The sequence below is a fragment of the Polistes dominula genome, unplaced genomic scaffold (assembly GCF_049000335.1).
Source record: "Polistes dominula isolate Pdom_NZ unplaced genomic scaffold, Pdom_raw_medaka contig_280, whole genome shotgun sequence".
Taxonomy (NCBI): Eukaryota; Metazoa; Arthropoda; class Insecta; order Hymenoptera; family Vespidae; genus Polistes; species Polistes dominula.
Genome location: NW_028300993.1, coordinates 333567 through 359728, shown reverse-complemented (window position 1 = coordinate 359728; position 26162 = coordinate 333567). Strand labels below are relative to the sequence as shown.

At 40.2% G+C, this 26162-nt stretch overlaps 2 protein-coding genes across 2 annotated transcripts; both read right to left on the bottom strand.

Annotated features, from left to right (window-relative positions):
* Nucleotides 1–10720: 10720 nt before the first annotated feature.
* On the bottom strand, nucleotides 10721–12805 carry LOC107073478 (uncharacterized). The gene is made up of 2 exons (XM_015334167.2): nucleotides 11269–12805; nucleotides 10721–11121 (listed from the first exon to the last, which is right to left on the bottom strand). Exons 1-2 carry the CDS (start codon nucleotides 12803–12805, stop codon nucleotides 10721–10723), a joined length of 1938 nt encoding a protein of 645 aa, XP_015189653.2.
* Nucleotides 12806–12859: 54 nt separating this feature from the next.
* LOC149032297 (uncharacterized) lies at nucleotides 12860–13726 on the bottom strand. Its single transcript, XM_089173399.1, has one exon. The coding sequence runs from the start codon at nucleotides 13724–13726 to the stop codon at nucleotides 12860–12862; it is 867 nt and encodes a 288-aa protein (XP_089029525.1).
* Between the last annotated feature and the right edge of the window lie 12436 nt (nucleotides 13727–26162).

Below are 26162 nucleotides of genomic sequence, written 5' to 3'. Positions count from 1 at the left end.
CATCTATCCATATATCCATCTATCCATCTATCCATCTATCCATCTATCCATCTATCCATCTATCCATCTATCCATCTATCCATCTATCCATCTATCTATCTATCTATCTATCTATATATCTATCTATCTATCTATCTATCTATCTATCTATCTATCTATCTATCTATGTCTTTTCTTATTGGTCTTTCTTCTTAGACTGACTTGTTCCTCAACTTTGTTTTTATTCCTATTTTTGTTTCTCAGTTCACTAATCTAACGATTCTATTATAAGGCGCGCTGGTCTTTGAAAGCGCGGCTAACTTAAATCAAAGAAAGTATATTTTCTTTACATATATATGTTTAATTTTCATCAATATTTGGTAGCTATACCATTTGCAGCTATCACAGCAGCATATCGGTGAGGCATCGATTCAATCAGTTTAACGATTTTATCTTAAGAAGTATTTTTCCATTCTTCTGGATCTTTTTCCCATAAATCAGCTTTATTCGCACATGTTTTAGACCCTTATTTGAGTTTTAGCTCTTGCCATAAATGCTCTATGGGATTTAAGTCCGAAGATTGACTTATTCACTCCAAAACTCGGACTTTTTTCTGGGAAGAAACCTATTGTTTATCGCTGTTTTGGATCATTATTTTGCTGAAATATCCATTCTCGTGGCATGTTTTGACGTGTATAAGGTGCATTACATCTAATATGATATCTCTATATTTGATAGAGTCCATTGTTTCTTCAATTTTATAGATTGGGCTTACGCCTTTCCAAGGAAATGCACTCCATAGCATAATGCTACATTCACTGTGCTTTACAGTTGGTATTTGATATCTTGAATAATATCAAGTGCCTTTCGGTCGTCGAACATATCTCCTCCCATCGTTTCCAAACACATTAATTTTAGTTTCATCCGAAAAGAGCATTTTTTTCCAATCTTTAATAGTCCAGTGCTGATGTCTTTTGGCGAATTCCAATCTGTCCTTCTGTTTTTTCTTACTGATAAGTGGTTTTTTAACACCAACCAAGTGGTTTTTTAAGTCCAACTTTTTTCAACCTTCGTGACACAGTACTTTGAGTAGTCCGTACAGCTGGCGGACTGCAACCCGACAAGATAACTTTCTGGTCCGATACCATGATTTTATTGGGTTGGCTGCAAAGAGACCCTGGTATACTCAAAACATACACGGCGATTCGCGCGCGTGAAATACAAGAGATTTGTAAGGGAATCACGTGGTGATATTTGCGATCCGAAAACAATCCAGCGGACGCATTATCTAGGGGGCAAATTCCTCGCGATTTTCTGAGGAACGATACATAGTTCCACGTACCTTCCTGGCTCGAACAACCTGAGGCCAAGTGGCTCATTCCGACCGAAAAGGAAATCCTCAAATTGCCGGACGTAAAGGGACTACCGGTATTAACGACGCGAATTGAACCAGAAAACATATTTCATCGATTCTCCAGTTACACGCGATTGTTAAAAATTGTAGCTCGATGCCGAAGATGGCTTAAGACTAACCCATACAGGGGAGAAGTATCGACCGCGGAAACAAAAGAAACGGAACGACGCGTTTTAAAAATCGTGAAAGACGAACAATTTCACGCCGAAAGAGAAAGGTTGAAAACAGCGGGGGGAATCAAGAGCACAAGGCTCGCCGCGTTAAATCCGATCCTTGACGAAGAAGGTTTAATTCTTTCTTCGGTCCAATCTACGCGAAAGAGAAAAAATCATGTGTGCAGATCACACGTGTTAGAAGTGAAACCTTCAAAAATCTAAGTTTCGAGAGAATGAGATGAATGGACAGTTTTAAGAGTAAGATAATTGAAGGATTTATTTTTTATAATATTATTACTATATATAATAAGGATCACCGGTATGGATTCTGGGTAGAATAGCTGATAAAAAGTGCACTTTTCACAATTCAAGCAATAAAAACAGAATGCGGAATGCGATAGTTATAAATAGACACCAAAATGGTAGGATGTTTATCAAAGGAAATATAATTCGTCAGAAATTAGGTAAAAATAAATAATCCTTTTTTTGAAACTTAGGTATAAAATTCTTTTTGTTAGTATGGTTTTCTATTTCCCGTTTTCATCTACATTATTGCGCTACATAAAAACATTTTAGAATAGATGAAATAAAGACGTTACGAAAAACATCTGGAAAATACTGCTAGGGTTCTGGTAAAATGCAATGATCGATCTAATAAAGATATTATTTAGAAATGTTTTTTCAACTCTGTAGCCTACCACACTTCAAGACCCTTATTATTTATAACATATTTCGTCCTTATTCTTTGGACCACAAACTTATCTTTCTAAATACTCTCGTCTAAATAAAGATCTTAACAACGAAAAATCTAAAAAATGCATTGAATCGTATCGCTCTCTCAGCTTATCGAACTATGTACACTACGAGTCTCAAATTTCAGCTCCGTGGTAAGTTCCACCGATTCACGCTGGGCGTTCAACATCTTAAAAATGTTTTTATTTTATTAAAAATTCGTATAAGTTTCTTAAATACGCAAATATTACAATTAATAATATAATTTTGTTATATGCATGGGTCAGTACATCTCTTTGGATATTTTTCATAAAAACATATAAAAATCAAATTTAATAGACATATTTTGTCTTTATGCATCAAATATATTTTATAAAAAAGAGAAATATAAAAATGTGACAGTAATTTACTTGCTTTTGAATGGAATTTGTCAGCTGCTTCTCATTTATTCCACAGTATTCTTTAATTCTTTTTCTTTGATGTAACTGGAAATCTTTTTTTTTTTTAAATATTTCAGACATTGCAATTATGATATATTCTATGTACTTCATAATTATTTATTAAAATATTTGCGAAATAAAGAATTTATTACTAATTTTTCAAAAAAATAGAAACATTTTTAAATAAAAAAGATATGACACATTGTAAAAAAAAACTATAGGCATGAATATTATCGCATCGATAATAAAGATAATAAATGTAGATCGAATTTCAACAGACTTTCCCTGTTTTTTATAATTCTTTTCTCATGATAAGGAACCGACCTTGGGGTGTAGGTAGCTGACAAAAACTAAATATTTTTAAAATTCTATCCATCAAGATGGAATGCTAAATGCGATAGCCATAGATAAAGACGAAAATTGTAGAATATTTATCGACAGAAAGATACGCCGTCCTAATCCAAGTAAATATAATATATATTTTTTTGAAACTCAAGTAGATGAATTTTTTTTCTCTTACACTTTTCACACTTTCTGTGAATGTGAGATATCTTTATCATGGGTTAGCATACACAAGTATTTCTTTTTTTGTTGCAATTAATAACTGTAGATGCTGGTAAAGAAGGGAACAATTGTGGTAGGATCTTTTCCTTTTCATCGGGTTTTGAATTACAACGATTTTAAAATCTATTTCTATTTTCGTTGTTTTATTTTATAATATTAATAATCTTTTTAAAAATTTTTTTTCTATATTTTTTTCTATATTTTAAAATAAGTTATATTATTTTATTCTTATTGGAAATATAAAGTAAATATAGTTTATTTTTTTGTCACGTGTCTAGTTTCTCCAATTTAAAAACTTTTCTATTTTATTAAAAAATTATTATAAATTTCTAATTACGCAAACATTATATTTAAAAAACATGTCTCTTGATATTTATAAGAAAAGTATTCTACAATGTTGTTTAATTTTTTTTCTCTGATATATCTGATAATCATTTCATTTTTTTGTAAAATATTGTAGACAATACAATTATTATATTCTATATATTTCATAATTGTTAATTATAATATTTGCAAAGTAAATAATAATTTAATAATAATTTTTCAATAAAATAGAAACATTTTTAAATAGAAAAGAAATGACACGTTTGGTAAAATAAAAACAGACCACGCACCTTCTTTCTTTATTTCGACCTTTCGTTCGTTTAGACCTTATACTTTTGTCACATACCTACGTGCTTATTTCTGTTTATTCTTCTACCCTTCTATCGCTCCTACCTACAAACATTTCGAGTATCAAAAGAATACGTGTTTACGCTTTGTAGTATGCTGTCGCACACAAACGTACACATATACAACCAAGAGTGATAACTAGGAAGCATAGCATAAAGAGGAGACCGAGGATAGGAAAAACTGTACAGCTATATTCCGTCTCTCTCTCGCAGGCCCAATCCTATAAGTTTGTCTCCCTTTCTCTCGTTATTTAGTATAGCAGCCATTACATAGCTGCGTTTCCGTTTATTTACTTTTCAGATTACTCCATTCTAAAGAAGTTTTCATTTCAAAAATATCGTAATAAAGGTCGCGTCAAGATATACAGATGCGTTTTTTTCTGCATGACTATAAAGGCCGTGCACATCGAATTAGTCAGCGATCTAACCGTGGACGCATTCCTAGCCGCCTTTCGACGGTTTGTGAGTCAGAGAGCAGTACCGATCCACGTTTATTCCGATAAAGGGACCAATTTCGTCAGGGCTAATACCCAGTCAAAAGAGCTATATACCTTGCTTGAGTCAGACGAAAGGCAAAGGTCCACAATTTCGCGATGGATCATAGAATCTCATGGCATTTCAATCCTCCCTTATATCCTCATTTCAGAGGTTTGTGGGAGGTTGCCGTTAAGTCTTTCAAACACTATTTTAGGCGGATCGTAGGCGAACTTCTCTTCACGTACGAAGAATTGACAATCTTCGCGATCGAAATCGAAGCTATTCTAAATTCACGCCCGCTATGTCCGATCTCATCAGACCCTAATGATATAACAGCACTAACACCTGCACATTTTCTAGTTGGAAGACCTATTACTACATTGTTAAGACAACAGCTAACCGATTGTCTTCATGGAAGCATATCACGAAAGTTCGACAAGATTTCTGGCGACGATGGCACCTCGAATATCTATGAGAATTGCAGAAACGCCAGAAATGCATACAACCACAGCATAAAATTGGAAAGGATACCATCGTCATTTTCAGTGACAAAAATGAACCTTGTATGAGATGGCTATTAGGACGAGTCGTTAGTGTTTATCCAGGAGACGATGATGTAGTACGAGTAGTCACCGTGAAAACTGCTTACGGAATGTGAAGCGAAATGCGATCACAATTTGCTGGTTGCTAAATAATCTTTAAATTTTTGCATTGTATCCTTTAGAATCGAACTATCAACATTTGCATCTAAGTTTTAGAATCGTTCCCTTGTACGTACAAGCAGATCGCCTGGGCAAAGATTAAGCGGATATGCTCAGCGAGTAAGCGGAGAGATGCTGAACGATTCAGCGAATATATCGAACGAAGTTGAGCAGCTCGTGCTGCAGGCAATATTCGAACGAAGTTGGGCAGCTCGTGCTGCAAGCGATATGTCGAACAAGGTTGGGCAGCTCGTGCTGCAGGGGATATATCGAACAAATCCTTATTTGCTCGTCAGCTTTCTAGGAGGCATCCATCTGTTCGCTTTTGTTTGAGTACGTTCGTCACATAACGCGTCACGTCATCCCACTTTTCCTGGTCTTGAGTCATAGGGGACACTATGTTGTCTGGGGTCAGATCTCCTGTCCTGGTTCGTAGCGTCCGTCTGGCGTCTGTCCACCGCGAGCACACGAAAAATGTGTGTTCCTCGTCGTCCTGTGTATGTCCGCAGTATCTGCACGACGGGGACGTCACTTTCCCCATAGAGTACAGGTACCTGCGGAAGTACCCGTGGCCAGAAAGAAACTGAGTTAAGTAAAAATTTACTTCCCCGTGATTCCTCTCCGACCACGATCGTACGTCCGTTATGAGCCGTCTCGTCCACCTGTCTTTGTCGCCTTCCGTCCAGCGTGTTTACCAGCTGTTCAGAATCTCTTTCTGCGCCTCTGTGGCGGCCCTTTTCCGTCCTAATTCTACACATGACTCGAAGATCCTTTTGCGCTCCAGTGCTAAGAGGTCTACGGGAATGACGCTAGCTATCACGAACACCGCTGCCGCGGAGACAGTGCGGTAAGCGCACGCAATGCGAAGTGCCCCCCACCGCTCTATCGCCACCATCGTCTGCCGATATTTCTTGACCCGCATCGCGTCCCCCCATATCTCGGCACAGTAGAGGAGGATCGAGTGGGTGACCGCCATCAGCAATGTCCTAATTTTCTGTCTGGGTCCTCTTGTATTTGCCATGAGGCGCGCGAGGGCAGTCGTCTTAATAGCCGCCCTCTGTGCCGCAGCCTTGATATGCGGCCAGACGGACAACTTCATATCAAGGGTTACCCCAAAATATTAGCAGTACCTCCCGGCAGCAATCGGTTCGTACCCACTGTCATGGGAGCAGTCGTGTTTATTCGTCGTCTCGTTAGGTAGAGTAATTCTGTCTTTTGTACAGCTAGCTCCAGTCCATGTCCGTGCATCCATTCACAGATCCGTTCGAACGCCCGGCGCAGTCGCGTCGGCGCCAGGTTAGTGTCCTTTGCAACTATTAATAAAGCTATGTCATCTGCATATCCTACAAGGGAGACCCCAGGCGGCATCGGAAGGCCGAGTACCTCGTCATAGAATCCGTTCCAGATGTCGGGGGCCAAGATTAGGCCCTGTGCTACGCCTGCTGTCAGATTTCTCGTCTTAAACCCCGTCTCCGTCATGTACGTAATGTGGCAGTCACGTAGGTAGTTCTGTAAGACTCAGAGAAGGTAGGGCGGCAGCGGGAAGACGTTTGAGAACGTCTGCACGATATCCACCCACCTCGCTGAGTTGAAGGCGTTTCGTACGTCTAGTGTTGCCAGGAGTACTACTGGCCTGTCTTTGTGGGGTCTAGTCTGTGCTCTGTAAAACGCGACCACGACCCTTTGGATCGCGCCCATCGTTGATCGTCCCTTTCTGAAGCCGTATTGTCTGTCGTTAAGTCCCCTAGCCGCCCGTACAGCCGGCTGGATTCGGGTTCTGAGTTGCATTTCCAAGAGCTTACCAAGAGAGTTCAGCAAGCTCAGCGGTCTATAGGAAGATGGCATCTCGGGGTTCCCACCCTTGCCTTTAACGCTGAGGATCACACGGGCCGTCTTTCAGTCTCTACTAAACACTTCCAAGCATGTGTTGTACAGGCTGAGAAGGATCTCCGGTCGTAGCCTTGCAACTATCCCGAGAACTTCCGCCGGGATGCCGTCCGGTTCCGGAGCTTTTCCCCCCGCGAGCTGAGTCACTGCCACTGTGAGTTAAGCCCGAGAGAATTCCGGGATTTCGTCTTCGTCGACATCGTCCCCCGTCCACATTTGTTCAGGGTGCGTCGGGAAGAGTCTGTCGACGATCCTGTCCATGGTCTCTTCGTCTCTGATGGCAGGTGGTCCAGACCGTCCCAGGTTGCGTGTCACGATCTTATAACCCGTTCCCCAAGGGTCCGAATCCACCTCGTCGATCAGTTTAGTCCAGCTCTCCTGTTTGCTTACGTTAATCGCACGCCTTAGTTTCCGGCGCGCAACCCGGTATTCCTCGGAGAGGGCCAGCGCCCTCGCTCGTTCACGTGAGCACTGGGCCTTTCGTCGGAGTCCTAAGCATACGCTACGGAGACGTGCTATCTCGTCCGTTCACCAGTACGCAGGTTCTCTGTCGCGTTTCGTCTCAGAAGAGCCCCCTCAGAAGTCCCGTCGTTTCTTGAACCAACCTCTCCGACGTCTCACTACCCCCGATGTCACAGGGGATCTCCATTGCAGGGTCAGGTTCCGTCTCTAGTTTTTCTGTCAGTCTGTCCGTGTCGAGTCTCTTAACACTTATACAACCGCACGTTTGCGCAATGAAACGTCGCCAGTGGCCGGCAATATTTTGGAAGAAACACTTGGCCGTCCGCACAATTTGTAAACATTTTTTAGGTTGAAAAAACTTTACGCAAAATCATGAAACAATTACCATTAATATTATGAATTAGTAATCAACATTATTATACAACAATATTTTCCCTTAGTGTGATAATTAGTGAAACGTATAGATATAAAACAAAATTCATGACAACATAATAAAATTAACTGCATTTTATAAAATAACTCCATTTACCTAAATTCCACATTTATTTAATATTTCTCTTTTTGATGATATGTAGCAAAACAATTCCCTAAGTGTAATGCAACTTTGTAAGTTTTACACATGAATCTTGTGGTTTTTCTCTTACGATGTGAATAGCATATGTGACATCTTCTTCTTTTACGTATATTAGTTGGACTAATTGTAATCAATTGGTGGTGTTTTAAATTTCCAGAAAGTCTGTGAAGTGGATCCTGATGATGATGAGTCGATGTTGTGGGATTTGTAAAATTCCCTTCGATGTCTCTGTGTTGTATCCAATATCTTGCTACACGCAGCAGGAAGTCGCGAAATTCCCGAGTTTTACCACAACTTTCGTTCATATGTCTATATACTTTAAAAGCATTGAGCAAACCGCAGTTAAATAGATACAATGCAACCTTTTTAAACCACTTTAGAGTCTTTCTGAATATGGGGTAATAACTAAGATATTGATCAGCTCGATCCACTCCTTTCATATGCTGATTATAATCAAAAATACATCCGGGTTTTTGAATCGCTCGGCCAGTTTTTCTACAAATCTTTCCACTGTCCACAAATTCGGCATTGTGAATTGTAGATATCATTCGGACAACTCTGTTTTTCAAGGTTTGCCACAACTGCAAAAGTATTTCTTCTTGTCGCTTAAACAAAGTTTCCGATCTTTTCAACTTCGCATTTTTTAAAGAATCTGGTAGTTCTCGGTCACGCCTAATTGTTCCACACACTCGGATTTGTTTAAATAGTAGTTCTTTTGCGAGGACAACACTATTGTACAGATTGTCCATATAGAAATGGTGCCATTTTCCAAAGGAACGTCTCAATAATTCCATTATCGTGGTGTTTAGACTTTGTCCAACGCCACAATAAAGTTTAAAGCTCAAAATATATCTAGTAGCAGAATCGCATAGCATTCGAATAAGGATACCATATTTGATAATTTTGGATGGATTATAAGTATTAAAGTTAAGCCTTCCGCGCCACGGTATCATACCTTCGTCAATACAAATGTTTTGTGAAAGATTGAAATTTTCTTCAATTTTTTTGGAGAAATAGTCGATTAGGTATTGTATTTTGAAGAGTCGGTTACCATTGGTAGGTGTATTAGCATTGTTTGCAAAATGAATGTATGTCAATATTTGCCTGAATCTATTGCGGCTCATTGTTTTGGAAAATATTTGAGTCTCTATCAGTGGATTTGTGGACCAGTAATCCTCCATTCTTGGTTTTTTTACAAGTCCCATTATAATTATTAGTGCAAACCACTTTTTCAGCTCTGCCACCGTTACATCGAACCATTTAGCACTTTTTTTGCTCTTTATATTTGCCACAATTCTGTGCGTGGTATCTGTTTGTTTCCGTGGCAATAAATTCAAATAAATCGTTCCCAATAAACATATCTACGAATTCATCGACCATACTTGTATTTGTTGGAAACACTGTAGGACCCGGAGTGCCCCTAAAAGATTCATTATTATTCGCTGTTTAATCAAATTCTGTCCAGTCTGAATGCATTTCTTCGTCACATTCGTCAGAAGAACTCGGTAAAGGCAGGACCCGTCGTTTTCTTCGCACTCCAGTAATAATATCTGAATCTACAGATTCTGTATCACTTCAACTTGTCTCTTCTAAATCATAATCGTCAAGAACATCAGAAAGCACATCAGCACAATATTCTTCTAAACTATTCTTTCCTTCGTAATCCATTATTATTAGGGAATATTAAATTTTGGGAAAATTTAACAACATTGTGAAAATTTTTCACAATGTTGCGGCTATATACAACAAGAGACCGCCTTCCCATCCGGCCAGGCACTCCGTGCCGCTACCCCCAGCTGTCGCACTCCTGACTTCCCATTGGCTCATTCCAGTGCCCCAAATCTTTATGATTACCGGTACTCCCAACACCCAAGTCAGTTAATCTCACGTAACCACACTTAAACGTAACAACCGACTACAACTCACTGTACATATTCAATAAACTGAAAATTCAAAAACAATGTTATAGCCGAAATTCCTCAACTAAGAGTCCTCTGGCAATTTGTTTATGCTCTCGCACTCCGCAAATATAGCGATCACAACCTTAAGGGTTGTGATGTTGAATGGGCTCACTTTCACGAGTCTTGAAGATTAGGATATTCTCTTCGTTGTCCTTTGTGAATTCTTAAAGCCTCTATAATCCCTCAAGATGTGTAGTCGTAGGCGTCCAGTGAAGAATAGGAAGAATGCCCCTTTCGTACTGGCCCAGCAGGACGTACGTACTAGGGCTATGAGAAGTGGGGATGCGAGAGGTGGGGGTAGCTAGAGCAACGCTTCGATAGGTACTAATAGTTGATCGATGCTCGCAATGAGTATCGATCTAGAATCCCAATCGATGGAAGTGGACGCGCGCGAATTTCGAATACCGCTAATCACCGTACGATCCTTTTGGATCGTACATACTCCCCCGTTGAGAGTGTAACGATCAATGACATTCATAATACATGGTTTGTGTTGTGCGCTTATTACAATCAATTTTACAATATTTGTGACACGAGTCACAATTTATATATCGCTATATTATATATCGCTTGCAGCACGAGCTGCTTACCTTATTCAGTGAATCGCTGGCCAGTCGATCTATCTGTTTTGTACGTACGAGAAAGTTAATCATAAGAGATACTACGCACGAACGTTAATTATAAAAGATACAACGCAAGAAAATTAATGATGGTTTAACAATGGACAAATAGTTGTCGCATTTCGCTTGACAACACCGTGAACCGTCTTCACGGTAACCACTCGTACTATATCATCTTGTCCTGGGTGTATGTTCACGATCCGGCCTAATGGCCATCTCATGCAAGGTTGATTCTTGTCGATGAGAATAACGATGGTGTCCTTTTCAATCTTTTGCTGGGGTTGTATCCATTTATGACGTTTCTGCAATTCTCGTAGATATTCAATGTGCCATCGTCGCCAGAAATCTTGTCGCACCTTCGTGATGTGTTTCCACGAAGACAATCGATTAGCTGGTGTCTTAGCATAATCTTCCTCTGGCAATGTCGTAATAGGTCTTTCAACTAAAAAATGTACAGGTGTTAGAGCTGTCACGTCATTCGGATCTGATGAGATAGGACATAACGGGCGTGAATTTAAAATTGCTTCGATTTCGATCACGAATGTAGTTAATTCTTCTTATGTGAAGAGAAGTTCGCCGACAACCCGTTTAAAATGGTCTTTGAAAGATTTGACGGCCGCTTCCCACAAACCTCCGAAATGAGGTGATAAAGGAGGATTAAAATGCCATGATATTCTATGATCTACTGCGAAATTATGGACCTTTGTTTTATATTCTTTCGACTCAATCAAGGCGTATAATTCCCTTAACTGGTTATTAGCCCCGACAAAGTTTGTTCCGTTATCCGAATAAATATGAGTTGGAACAGCTCTTCGACTCACAAAACGCCTGAAAGCGGCTAAAAAGGCATCTGTAGTCAGATCGCTGACTAGTTCGATGTGTACAGCCTTGATGGTCATGCAGATGAAAATACACCCGTATATTTTAACGCGACCTTTATTACGGTGCTTCTTTTCTTTCGCGTAAATTGGGCCAAAGAAATCTACTCCGACATGGGAGAATGCAGTGGCTTCCTGCACTCGTGAGCTTGGTAAATCTCCCATTTTATACTGGATGCCGGACGCACGGAATCGGATGCAACGTACGCAATGACGTACGATTCTTCGCACCTGATTCTTGCCGTCGAGGAGCCAAAAACGTTGTCGAAGGGCATAGGGGGTAGTCTGTATACCGGCGTGAAAGTTTTGTTCATGGAGCCTTCGGATAATGAGATCGGTGACGTGGTGATGTGAGGGCAATAATATCGGACATTTCTCGTGGAAACTTAAATTTGCGTTTCGAAGTCGACCCCCCACTCGAATTAAACCTTCTTTGTCAAGGATCGGATTTAACACGGCGAGCTTTGTGCTCTTGACTCCCCCCGCTGTCTTCAGCCTTTCTCTTTCGGCGTGAAATTGTTCGTCTTGCACGAATTTTAAAACGCGTCGTTCCGTTTCTGTTATTTCTGCGGTAGACAATTCTCCCTTATATGAGTTAGTTTTAAGCCATCGTCGGCATTGGGCTACAATTTTTAATAATCGCGTGTAACTAGAGAATCGCTGAAATATGCTTCCTGATTCAATTCGCGTCGTTAGTACCGATAGTCTCTTTACGTCCGGCAATTCGAGAATTTCTCTTTCAGTCGGGACTGGCCACTCGGCCTCCGGTCGCTCGAGCCAAGATGGTCCGTGAAACCATACCTTGTTCTTCAGGAAATCGCGTGGGAGTTGTCCCCTAGATAAAGCGTCCTCTGGGTTGTCTTCGGATCGCACATGTCGCCATGTGATACCTTCACAGATTTCTTGTATTTCGCGCACGCGATTTGCCGTGTATATTTTCAACGTACCGGAGTCTCTTTTCAGCCAACCTAATATAATCATCGAATCGGACCAGAACGTTATCTTGTCGGGTTTTAATCCGTCGGCGGTCCGGACTTCTCTATATAATCGCGCGAGTGTCAATGCTCCGCATAATTCTAAACGTGGTATGGTGGTGTCCTTAAGAGGAGCCACGCGACTTTTAGCGCAAAGTAGACGTACGCGCGTATTACCGAATTTATCTCGCGATCTTACATAGAAACAGCCGCCGTCACCAGATTGACTCGCGTCGCAGAAACCGTGTAATTGCACGTCGATCGGGTCATCGAGTGTAACGCGTCTCTCGATTGTTAAATTATCGATTAATTTCATTTGTTCCGCGCATGTTATCCACGAGGTATGTAATGCGCTGGGCACAGATTCGTCTCAGTCAACGTGTGTTTTCCAGCAGTCTTGGATGAAGACCTTAGCTGTTAGAATGACGGGTCCTAACAGTCCGAGTGGATCGAAGATCCTTGCTACTTCGGATAGAATTCGTCGCTTGGTAATTCTTTCGCGAGTGTCTACGGGCGCGACGGAATAGATTAGATAATCGCGGTGGGCGTTCCATGAAATACTGAGTGTCTTTAAAACATGATTTTCCCTCGAGCAGAGTTCGACGTCGACGTTCTTTATATCTAAATTTTCGAGCACCGGTCGGAAGTTAGACGCCCACTGTCGTATGTTAAACCCGCCTCGTTTCAATATTTCTATGGTTTGATCGCGTATCCTTCCGAGGGTTTCGATGTTATCCGCTCCAGTAATGAGGTCATCAACGTATAGATCCCGGTTTAATATTTCGGCTCTGAGCGGATGATCTTCGCCTGCATCCTTCGCGAGTTGTTTTATGGTTCGTATGGCAAGAAAAGGTGCTGAGGCTTTTCCGAATGTCATCGTATTGAGTTCGAAGGTGCGGATCTGTTCGTTATGTAACCAAAATATCCGTTGATACTGGCGATCGTCCGGATGAATCCATATTTGTCGATACATTTTCTCGATATCCGCCGTCAATACGTATCGATCCGTTCGGAATCGTAACAAGTGTTCTACTAACGTGTCTTGGATTGTGGGTCCGACTAATAAGGTGTCGTTGAGAGAATGTCTCTTATCGTTTTTCGCGGAGGCGTCGAATACGACCCGTACCTTTGTTGTCATACTGGCTGATTTAATGACCGCGTGGTGGGGAAGATAGCAACCTCCTATGGGTTCGTCTTCGACGATCGACATGTGTCCTAACTCGATGTATTCCTGCATAATCCGTTCATATTCCTCGCGGAGTTCGGTGTTCGCGTGTAATTTCTTCCAGAGATTATGGAACCGACGTAGGGCTATACTACGTAAGTGACTGTAATCGTGTCTCTCTTCGCGGAAGGGTAGACGCACAATATACCGTCCCGATTCGTCGCGTTTGGTATTTTGGATATAATGATTTTCGCATGCCATTTCGTGTACCGATTTCGATTGCGTTACATTCGTATCTTCTAATGACCAAAATTTTTCTAGCTGTTCTCTTAACTCGCTAAGAACGCATGGTTTCCTGTGTGGTTGTCAGATTCAATTCCACCGGCGGTTACCTAACCTGCTCGCGTTTTCCGTAGTATAAAATCACCGCGTCCTTGTGACAAAGAAAATTGCCCTATTGACATGAGTGCGAGCGTTGCTCCGGAACCTATCAAGATGTCGACCGGTCGTGGTAAATGGAACTGGGGATCTGCCAGTTTTCGACCGAGCGGAATTTTAACGAATTCTCGCGGGAAGACTTCTCCGGGTACCTGATCCGCTATCTTAGGGACGATGAAGAGCGAAAGGCTTCGGCGATATTTATTGTCTAGCGATTGAATGGTTATCCCAATAACACCTGTCGTTCGAGTTACGGTATCGTTGATAGCGTGAATGGGAATGGAATATGGTTTAATCGGCAAGCGTAATTCTCTCGCGACCTTTTCGGTGATGAAGTGTGCGGCGGCACATGTATCTTATAACGCCCGACATTCTCTGAAGGTCCCGTCTCCCCGTCGGACACGACACATAGCGCTCATAAGGAGTTGACTCGATGCGCCGCGTGCGTTACTATTAAAGATTGGTGTTAGTCATACGGAGGTAGGTTTGGTTTGAGATGTTGACTCGATCTCCTCTGTACGATCCGAAAGGATCGTACGGTGATTAGCGGTATTCGAAACTCGCGCGCATCCGCTTCCATCGATTAGGATTCTAGATCGATACTTACTGTGAGCATCGATCAACCACCAGTAACTATCGAAGCGCTTCTCTAGCTACCCCCGCCTCTCGCATCCCCACTTCTCATAGCCCAAGTACGTACGTCCTGCTGGGACAGTACAAAGGGGCATTCTTTCTATTCTTCACCGGACGCCTACGACTACACATCTTGAGGGATTATAAAGGCTTTAAGAATTCACAAAGGACAACGAAGAGAATCTCCTAATCTTCAAGACTCGTGAAAGTGAGCCCATTCCACATCACAACCCTTAAGGTTGTGATCGCTATATTTGCGGAGTGCGAGAGGTGAGATCTTTCCAATATATATATATTTCACATCGACGGTATTTTCCCTCGTGGTAACGCCACGTGGTACCTTCTTATTGTATAATCAAGTATTCATCCAGGGTTTTTATGCCGCAAGGCTTTTCCCTGACGAGCCAATAAAAAAGGCATTGTTTCTTTGGTTGGCTCAATCACGTGTTTTATTTTACACCTTAACCTAACCCTTTATTCTCCACTTCATAGTATAAACCAATTGCCAGAGGACTCTTAGTTGAGGAATTTCGGCCATAACATCCTCCTTCCCGGGGGTTATTGTCTTCTGTTTATAATTGTTCATGTATAATGACGTGTGATGGGTCTGGTTGCAGATTTGACAATGTGAACTCTTACATGGATCTCGGTGCTTCCGTAAGCAATTTTGACATAATCCGTAACGATTGACTATCGCCAGTCTGTCTTGTCTCGTCAGGTAATGGTATCGGGAACATTGGTATAAAAGATGTTTGTCTTGTTTGCAAAGAATACACTTATTTGAGGTCTGAGTAAGAAACGTGCGCTTTATATGCGTCTCCTGTCGTTTTCGTGGCCGTAAAGTCATCGTATCAGTATGTCTACGTTTTGCGTGAGGCTCGTTTCCCGATGTCGATGGAATAATCGACGATGCGACGCTACGGAGTGTGTACTCGTTTACAAAGTCGCAAAGCTGATTTATGGTCGGATAATTATCCGCATCTAACTGTTTGTCCCATTCTTGTCTAAGGTCGCGGGGTAGAATGCGTTCGCCAAGGCGTACCATCAGTACGTGTGGTACATGGAAAGAAGTAATAGTATCCGAATGGGCCCGCAAGTCACTCGCAAGCCGTGTCATCTCTTCTATTGACATGCTTTTCGACCGTGGAGTGTCTATGAAGGCGTCAATGGCCCGTGCTAGGAGTATGCGTTGCCGGTCGAAAGTTTTCAATAACATTTCCCACGCATTCTTATCATTCTGCCCGGTCGATGAATATGTCGCGATCGTCTGAAGCGCTCTACCGGTAAGAGACTCGCGGAAGTATATATGTTTTTCTAAATCCGACATGTCGGTACGCGCGTCCACCAGTGTCATAAAACTACCCTTGAATTTGATCCACTTTCCGATGTCTTCGTCGAATTTCGGGATCTCGATTCGGCGTAATCGTATTTGCTGATCGCGGGTATTTGTAGCACCGTCGTCTCCATGCGAGCCATTCGCGTTACTAACCGCGGCCGTATCGCCCGAGTCAATTTTGTCTCCGATCGCGAAATATCTCTCTATGATTGGATTCAAACTATCGATTCCTCCTACTTCGCTGATAGCAGTAGCGCACTTTTCATACAATGTTTCGTATTTCTCTACTAGCTGAGTAAGTCGTTCGTAACGCTTTCTTATTTCCTGTTTACTTAGATTTTCTTCTTGGATTAGATTTTCGACGTGTGTTAAACCCGATTCTAAAACTAGCCGTTTTTGTTCGAGCTGTTTTTGCAATGCTATTACGGACCGTTATTAATGATTCTACTCTTCGAAATCCACTCAAATTAATTTATGGTAATACATAAAAATCTCCTTTATATGAATGAATGACCGCGCGTTGGGTTCTCGATCACAAGGTGCGGCCCTGAGGCTAGATCTTTGGAGGGGGTATACCTATGTATAGTGTAAGAGGCCGTTGGAGGGGGTATACGTATGTATAGTATAAGAGGCCGATGGAGGGGGTATACGATTGTCGCTAGCTGTATGCCGATAGATGGGATGTCCGGTGACGACGTCAAGGCGTCTTCATTCTAGTCAACTGTTCAAGTAAAGGAAGGTGGCGTGGCGGTGAAGCCACCGAAAATCTTATCGTTCTTTGTACAAGAATAAAGCGTTTTCCGAGATGGAGAATAACATTCGATTATATATAATGCATCCGTTTAAATTTAGAAATTAAGTTCTATAAGTCTTTTCGATATTGAAATGTGAATTTTACAGAAACAATGAGCGTAATGCATAGATATGTAAGAAATTGCGAACTTCTACAGGGTTCAAAGACGCAATTTCCCTTGGGATATATATCAGTAAATGAGGGTGTGTACGCATAGGCGTACGCACGGGTAATTAAAAACAACTTATCTCGCTTCTAGATCTTTCGTGATGCTGCCTCCGCTGAACGGTGTAGATGTTCACAAGATGGCGGACTCCCTCGACTTCCTTGTTCTCTAATCGGTTTGCTCGGTGTGGTGATAGTCTACTCGCTGCTTCGTAAATCCGAAGTCGGGAGTTCGCACCTCACAGGATTGCACCAAAATGGCCCGTGGCCGAAATTCCTCAACTAAGAGTCCTCTGGCAATTTGTTTATGCTCTCGCACTCCGCAAATATAGCGATCACAACCTTAAGGGTTGTGATGTTTAATGGGCTCACTTTCACGAGTCTTGAAGATTAGGATATTCTCTTCGTTGTCCTTTGTGAATTCTTAAAGCCTCTATAATCCCTCAAGATGTGTAGTCGTAGGCGTCCAGTGAAGAATAGGAAGAATGCCCCTTTTGTACTGGCCCAGCAGGACGTACGTACTAGGGCTATGAGAAGTGGGGATGCGAGAGGTGGGGGTAGCTAGAGCAACGCTTCGATAGGTACTAATAGTTGATCGATGTTTGCAATGAGTATCGATCTAGAATCCCAATCGATGGAAGTGGACGCGCGCGAATTTCGAATACCGCTAATCACCGTACGATCCTTTTGGATCGTACAAACAAAATTAGCTGCCTACTATCAATTTGTTAGACGGCTTTCCTACTTTTCGCCGTCGTCCACCAGTTTCACGGAGTTATGCCCGTGAAGGACTTCAGCTGGAGTTCCCGACGCACAAAAGGGAGAACGCGGCAATAGTTCAATCTGCCGCAAAACACACAATGTTACTGAAATTATATACCGAAATACAATGTGACGTTCTGAAAACAAGCCTTCGTCCAGAAATTATTTTATCGTATTCGTGCAACGTTCTCAGAAACAACATACCTTTTTGCTTATCGGAAAGCAAAATTGAAATGTATTTCGTGAAAAAGTATTCAGTCCCTAGCGATAGTATTCAGAGCCTCCGAAGCGTTTCGAGATAGACTTGCGGCGTCCTGCACCTCCTCGGTGCTGACACCTCTCGGTCGACTCGTCAAGTTGCAGTGCTTTTTACCAGGACGGTGCTGACACCTTCCTGTACGCCGGCACCAACCTTCGCAGATGTCCGTGGGAGTCACCGGCAAAAACGACTGGTCTACCAATGACATCACATGAGTGTCACCGGCGTACGACGACTGGCCTACCAATGACACCACATGAGTGTCACCGGCGTACGACGACTGGCTCGCCTATGACACCACATTGGTGTCAGCGGTTGTGAAAGTGTTAACGTTTCATCCCATGGAGGGTTGTAGAGCTCCCGTCCTTCTTTGTGGTCTTCCTCTGATTTCGAAGGTTATAAATTGGTGGTCGCTGGCAGTATAATCTTCCAGCACTCTCCTATTTATGACCCTCGCTAAGATTTTGTCAGAAGCAAATGTCACATCCGGAATAGATGCACCGTAGCTTAGTCTCCTGTATGTCTTTACCCTTCCCACATTGGCTACTGCCAAGTCCAGTCTTGCTGTCATGTCGAGTAACAATCGTCAACGTTTGTTCGTCTTTGGCATCCCCCACCCAACCACCCTTGCGTTGACGTCCTCCGCGAGTACTACATCCCCACCGAGGCATCGAATCGCGTCCTCGAGGGCTTCCACTTTTCGGTCGAATTCCGCTGAGTTAGAGTTTAGGGATAGGTACACACTTATGTAAGTTGTGTCCCCCACCCTAGCCCAGGAGAAGTCCTCTCCCGCTCCGTGCCCCGTCACGCGGGACGAAGCTCCCCCACGAACCCAGATAGCCGCGGTGCGCGAGGGGTTATTGAACCACGTGGTAGAGTCCCGATCACGATAGATCACTTTTCGTCCGCCATCTGTGATAGTAAAGCGTGGGCCAGGCTACTCCTATTTAGGATACCTTAGAGAACCTTTGCCATAATTACTTCCAGTGTTACCCTGTCTTGTCCGTGCCTTCGCTAGTGCTCTCCTGAAAGAGGCGCAAAGGGCAGAGCCCGGCGTGTGCGATGCCCTTCCGGCTACCTCTGATAAACAGAGGAAACAGGAAGGGGCGTCCGTGCAGGTTCTAGCCTCGTGTCCCTACTTCCCACATTTCCGACATGCATCGCTTCGGTCGGGTCTCTTGCATCCCGTACGAAAATGCCCATATTCGAGGTACCTATGGAACCTGGGTACCATCACCCGAACCCTAACCCGGCAGCTTATAAAACCCACCCTTATACGCCCGGCTTGTAGGAGACAGGTTGCGTCCAACCTGGCCATCTCACAGACAGTCAGTTTCTGCCCTAGGCTATTGGGGCCCAGAACAGAGATCTTTCTGTCCGCGTTCTCGCCAAGCTGAACGTCAAACGCCTCCTTTACTTCCTGTTTTTCGGCTAGGATATCCAGGTCTAGGATCTCCAGTGTTTCTTTGGGGATCATATTGTTAATCTCTTAAAGGGGGTCTCTACTTATTGTTAATCTCTCTACATATGATTTCGGGTGTAGTTTTAATGACTTTGTCAGGTGTGTTCTCGTTATTCTATTGGTGTCATCTAAGTCTGTGTTTGATCAATTGATGATTCTGAAGGAATATGTAAGGACTAATATTGCGTATGTGTTTATTGCTTTGACGAGATTTTTTGAATTTAGTTTGGTTTTAGGTATTTTTGTGAGTCTTTGTTTGTATTGCTATTGTAAGTATTTTTTAATTTCTGTATGGTTTATCTTAGTATTTTGTTCAAAGCCGAGGTATTTGTATGTTTTGTGTTTTTCTAAGTTTTGTAGTGTTTCGTTCTGTAATGTTCTTTGTGTATGTCTGTTAATGTTTGTGATCCATTGTCCTCTTTCGATATGTGTTGTCTTACATTTGTCTATTCCGAATTGTATTCTTATGACGGATGTGAAGTTTTCTGTGATTCTTAAAAGTGTATTTAATTGTGTTCCTGTTGCTGCATATAGTTTTATGTCGTCTACATACATTAGGTGGTTTATTGTGTACTGCGTTTGTCTGTTATTTCTGATTTGGAATCCATATTTACTTTTGTTTAATATTGTGGATAATGGGTTTAGGCACATGTTGAACCATAGGGCACTTAGTGTATCTCCTTGGAAGATGCCCTTAGTAATTTTTATTTTTTCCGTTTTTATGGTATCCGTTGGTGTTTTTAATATGATTCTGGTTCTCCATGTTGACATGGTGTGTTTTAGGAATTGTTGTGTACGTTTGTTTACTTTGTATATTTTCAGAATTTCTAAAAGCCATGTGTGTGGTACTGAGTCAAAGGCTTTCTTGTAATCAATATAACATGTGTGTAGGTTTCGTTGCTGCTTTCTTTCTTGGTTCATTATTATACTATCTATGATGAGTTGTTCTTTACATCCTTGGCTATTTCTTCTGCATCCTTTTGGTTCTTCTGAAATTATATTGTTTTATGTGGTGTATCGATTTGCCGGCATATTGTACTTGTTATTATTTTATATAATGTTTGTAGGCATATAATTGGTCTATGGTTTGCTGGGTTTTCGGTGTTTTGGTTTTGTGAAAGTGATCCCTTCGGTTAGTAAACTCAGGAGTTCCTAGGGGTCTTCAAATATTTTATTTATCTGCTGTGTTAGGTATTGGTGTGTAGTTGTAAATTTCTTGTACCAGTAGTTTTGTTTGTGATCTGGTCCTGGGTGTTTCCAGTTATGTGTGCTGCGTATTGTTTATTTTAGCTCATCTTCTGTTATTTTGTATTCGGCTTGTTCTGGCATGTCTTCATATTTCTGTTTCTTGTCTGTTATCCAGGTTGCATATTATTATTATTATTATTATTATTGAAGTAAAAATTTCTTTAGAATGGGAGTGATCTGAAAAATAAATAAACGCGGTTGGTCAGGACACGGAGCTATGAAACGACTGCTATACTAAATAATGAGAGAAGATGAGACAAACATATAGGATTGAGCCTTCGAGAGAATGAGACGGAATATAGCTATACAGTTTTTCCTATTCTCGGTCTCCTCTTTATGCTATGCTTCGTAGTTATCGCTTCTGGCTGTATATGTGTGTGTTTGTGTGCTACTGCATACTACAAAGCGTGGACACGTATTCTTTCGATATTCGAAATGTTTGTAGATACGAGCGATAGAAAGGTAAAAGAATTAACAGAGACGGGCACGTTGGTATGCGACAAAAGTATAAGGTCCAAACCAACCGACGGTCGAAATAAAGACAGAAGGTGCGTGGTCTGTTTTTATTTTACCAAACGTGGTATTTCTTTTCTATTTAAAAATGTTTCTAATTTATTGAAAAATTAATATTAAATTATTTATTTCGCAAATATTGTAATTAACAATTATGAAATATATAGAATATAATAATTGTATTGTCTACAATATTTTACAAAAAAATGAAATGATTATCAGATATATCAGAGAAAAAAATTAAACAACATTGGAGAATATCTTTCTTATAAATATCAAAAGACATGTTTTTTAATTATAATGTTTGCGTATTTAGGAAATTTATACTAATTTTTTAATAAAATAGAAAAGTTTTTAAATAGAAGAAACTAGACACGTTACAAAAACAAATGAACCTTATTTACTTTATATTTCCAATAAGAATAAAATAATATAACTTATTTTACAAATAAAGAAACAAAAATATAGAAAAAAATTTAAAAAAAATTTTTAATATTAAAAAATAAAACAACAGAAATGATAAAAAGATATTAAAATCGTTGAAATTCAAAACCCGATGAAACGAAAAAAATACGACCAGAATCGTTTTCTTCTTTTACAGCATCTACAGTTATTAGTTGCAACACAAAAAGAAATACTTGTGTATGCTAACCCATAATAAAGATATCTCACATTCACAGAAAGTGTGAAAAGTGTAAGAGAAAAAAATTCATCTACCTGAGTTTCAAAAAAAAATATATTATACTTACTTCGGTTAAGACAGCTTATTTTTCTGTCGATAAATATTCTGGAATTTTTGTTTCTATCTATGGCTATCGCATTCAGCATTCCATCTTGATGAATAGAATTTTGAAAGTATTAGTTTTTGTCAGCTACCTATACCCCAAGGTCGGTTCCTTTTTATATATTCATGCCTACAGTTTTTTTTTACAAATCGGGTCATATTTTTTCTATTTAAAAATGTCTCTATTTTATTAAAAAATTAGTATTAACTTCTTTATTTCGCAAATATTATAATAAATAATAATGAAATACATAGGAATATATAATAATTGTATTGTCTGAAATATTTACAAAAAAATAAGAAGGATTTCAGGAAAAAAGGATACATCAGAAAAAAAAAGAATTAGAAAACACTGTAGAATACAGTAAGAGCAGCTGACAAATTCCATTCAAAAGTAAGTAAATTACTGTCACATTTTAGGTCGCATATAAGAAAATTATATTATTAATTGTAATATTTGCGTATTTAGGAAACTTATACTAATGTTTCAATAAAATAAAAAGATTTTTAAGATGTTGAACGCCTAGCGTGAATCGGTGGAGCTTACCACGGAGCTGAAATTTGAGACTCGTAGTGTACACAGTTTAATAAGCTGAGAAAGCGATACGATTCAATGCATTTTTTAGATTTTTCATTGTTCAGATCTTTATTTAGACGAGAGTATTTAGAAAGATAAGTTTGTGGTTAAGGAGTAAAGACGAGACACGTTATAAATAATAAAGGACTCGAAGTGTAGTAGGCTATTGAGATGGAAAAGCATTTCTCAAAAAGATCTCTAATATTAAATCTCTCATTACATCTGTACCAGATCCTTTGTTCAGTCCAGCAGTATTTTATATATGTTTTTCGTAACATCTTTATTTCGTCATTCCTAAAATGTTTGTTAGACAGCTCTAAAATATAGATGAAAACGAGAAATTGAAAACCATCCTAACAAATAAAATTATATATCTGAGTTTCACAAAAAGGATATTTTATGTCTACTTAGTATACGACGCATTATATTTTCCTAACATCCTACGATTTTGGTGTCTATCTACGACTATCACATTTAGCATTCCATTTTTATTGCTTAAATTGGGAAAAGTGTACTTTTTGTCAGCTATTCCACCCAGAGACGATACCGGTGATCTTTATTATTTATCGTAATAATATTATAATAAATAAATCCTACAATTATCTTACTCTTGAAAATGTGCATTCGTCTCACTCTCAAAACTTAGATTTTTGAAGGTTTCACTTCTAACACATGTGATCTGCACACATGTTTATTATTATTATTATTATTATTATTATTAATATTATTATTATTATTATTATTATTATTATTATTATTATTATTATTACTATTATTATTGTTATTATTATTATTATTTTTATTATTATTATTAATAATATTATTATTATTTTTAAAAAGATAAAGTGTATTTTTTAAATTTATGAAAATAATATTGTGACGTTCCGCGACGATTCGCCTACCCGAATTTTTCGCAGTGATATAAATCCAGTTGCGCGAGACATCATTTCAGTAGTTCACATGAATAACAGAAACAATTATAAGTAGTACACATAAGAGATTAATTATTATTTGCATTGCTCCATATTCATTCTTTATATTGAAATAAACTATTGGAAGGATTGTCCCTTGCACGTGCCTGCTTCACTCCAAGGCCGCGCATAGAATCCGACACTGCACTAAGATTTTCCGTTGCACCAATATCTATTGCCCCAGGAATATTTCGTGTTGAATAGAGTTCTTTCTTTTAACCAGCGTGAAAAAGTAACCAACGAATAAAAAAATATATCGAGGAAAGGAATTGAATATGAGACTCGTCATGTGTAAGACTAAAAGTTTTCAATAGCCACCAACGTTCTCCAATTCCCTTACATGGACCCATTGGCTATCTCATAAATTTCACTGATGCATAGGCGTAAAGGTACAACCAATTAAATAAAAACCTCTCCGAAGATTTCCTTCGTATTCATAGTATCGAGAACCCCCGCCTATGTCTCGACACATGACACATTTAAAATGACACTACAACGCAGAAGAGCAACCCTTACCGAAATCCTAGAGAATAACCATACCTCCTTGTAATAGAATATTATAAACAATTCTCTCAAACCATCCCTCGTCCTCTCCTTCCCCACGACTGAGTGTCGCCAAGCTAGGATACGCCTACCAAAGTCACGTAGGTCTAACGGTAATCCATTCCTGGAATATTCTAGAACGAAAAAATAAATATAAATAACTATCGCCCTAAACCAAGGAAACTCGCGAAACTATGTGTACAAACACACGATTGAGTATATAAATCTTAAATATGATCGAAAGTAGTGAATATGTTGTCTTACTACAGAATTGTATTAGAATATAATTGATTTAAGGATGATAAAATGATTATTGATTGGAGATTAACGAAATGTAATCGATTAAACAAATGATAAAGTGTAATTGACTAAGAGATGTCGAATATATGATAAGAACTAGAGAGATAGAAATTCATAAATGATAATCTAAAATATATAAGAATAGTATATGCATGTATTAATAGTTCACAAGGACATAAGAACCTTTTTGAACAGAGACGCATAGGAAGTTTGGGCCAGCTAAAGCCAAAGAGTGGGTGTACCAAAGCTACCCCCTTCCACGAAGGACTTTTGGGGGATATAAAGGCCAGAGGACATCGCTCCCGCGGTCACTTATATTTTCACCAGTTACTTATAATTTTCCACGTCATTTACAATTTCTCACTTCAACTTATAGTTTTTCAATCCTTTATATTTTTACCAGTCATTTTATAGTTCGGTTGTTACTTATAATTATCCAGTAAATTTCACGTTCACTACTAGCGTTCAACTATTCAGTATTTGAACATTATTCGATTCTATTGATTAGTTTACGATAAATAATTCACTTTTCGAGTTATTGCGTTGTTCGACCTTCCATTGGAAAGAAGCAGCCCAAGCCTCCTGCGCAATCTCGAGAACAACCTGCCATTGTACAACATACTGTAAGTCACAAACCCTTTTTATTTTCATTAAAACCATTGTTAAATCAGAGTTGCGGTTACCAATACTTTTCCCTTAAATCAAACCTTCCTCAATTTACCCCCTTTTACCATACTCATTTTGCCAGATTTTATTACTGTTTAAACGAGAAACGAACCAGCCTGGTCCCGGTTAAACTCGGTGAATGCAGAGTGATCATAAACAGGAAATACATATACTACTTACTTAAATTCGTCCTCTAGGACGTAACAATATTTATTTATATATATGTAAAGAAAGTGTACTCTCTTCCGTTGTGATTACGCGCGCTTTCATGAGTAAGAAGGTAGTAGAAAAGGCGTTATGTGTATAGACCTGATTGGATATACAAACAAGAGAGACAAAGGAAAGACGTAACGTACATAGATCAGATGGGATATATAAATACGAGAGAGAAAAGACGTTACGGATAAAAATCAGATTAAATATTTATAGAAGATAGATAGATTTTTGGGAGTTTCTTTCCCTCGGTTACTAGGCGAGTTAAGGTGCGTTCTCACTAACGCGAGGAACGGGCCGCGGAGAAAGGAATGGGCCAATGAGACTCCGTGTGGAGGAAAGAAATTTCCGATTGTATTTTTGATCCCGTGGGACGATATTTATTTATCGGCGTGGTGTGCCACGTGGTCACGTACAGAAGATGCACAGAGAAATATTGTTTATGCAAGAGCGCGATGAGAAGGATGCGACCGGACGGTTCGACGGACGAAATAGAAGTGATGTGGTTTTTCCTGCGTGTGCACCGCCACGGCGATCCAGGCATCCGGAAGTGGGGAGAGCAACGGTCGCAGTGGTCACTCTTCCGCTCTGGCCAATCAAAGGCGTGGTCAGGCCAATCGGATGCCCCTGCGGAACCGCGATACGAGGTGCTTGCGTAAGCTAGTGCCGTCGGCCGAGAGGTGTCAGCACATTTCCTGCGCGCGCTGCTACAGCTGCGCGCTGTTGGCCGAGAGGTGTCGACACTGCGCTGGTGCGAGACGCCACAGATTTAACGGACTAAGAAAGTGAGTGCTAAAAGTGAAGAATAGACATAATTGTCGTTTTTCGTTTTAGGTAATATTATA

Excerpts from the sequence above, each read along its gene's own strand:
- LOC107073478 (XM_015334167.2), bottom strand. The coding sequence starts at position 12,805 with ATGAAATTAATCGATAATTTAACAATCGAGAGACGCGTTACACTCGAT. Across the intron at positions 11,122-11,268 it reads TTTATCACCTCATTTCGGAG|ATCCGAATGACGTGACAGCT; the intron begins GTTTGTGGGAAG and ends CTATCTCATCAG.
- LOC149032297 (XM_089173399.1), bottom strand. The coding sequence starts at position 13,726 with ATGCAGGAATACATCGAGTTAGGACACATGTCGATCGTCGAAGACGAA.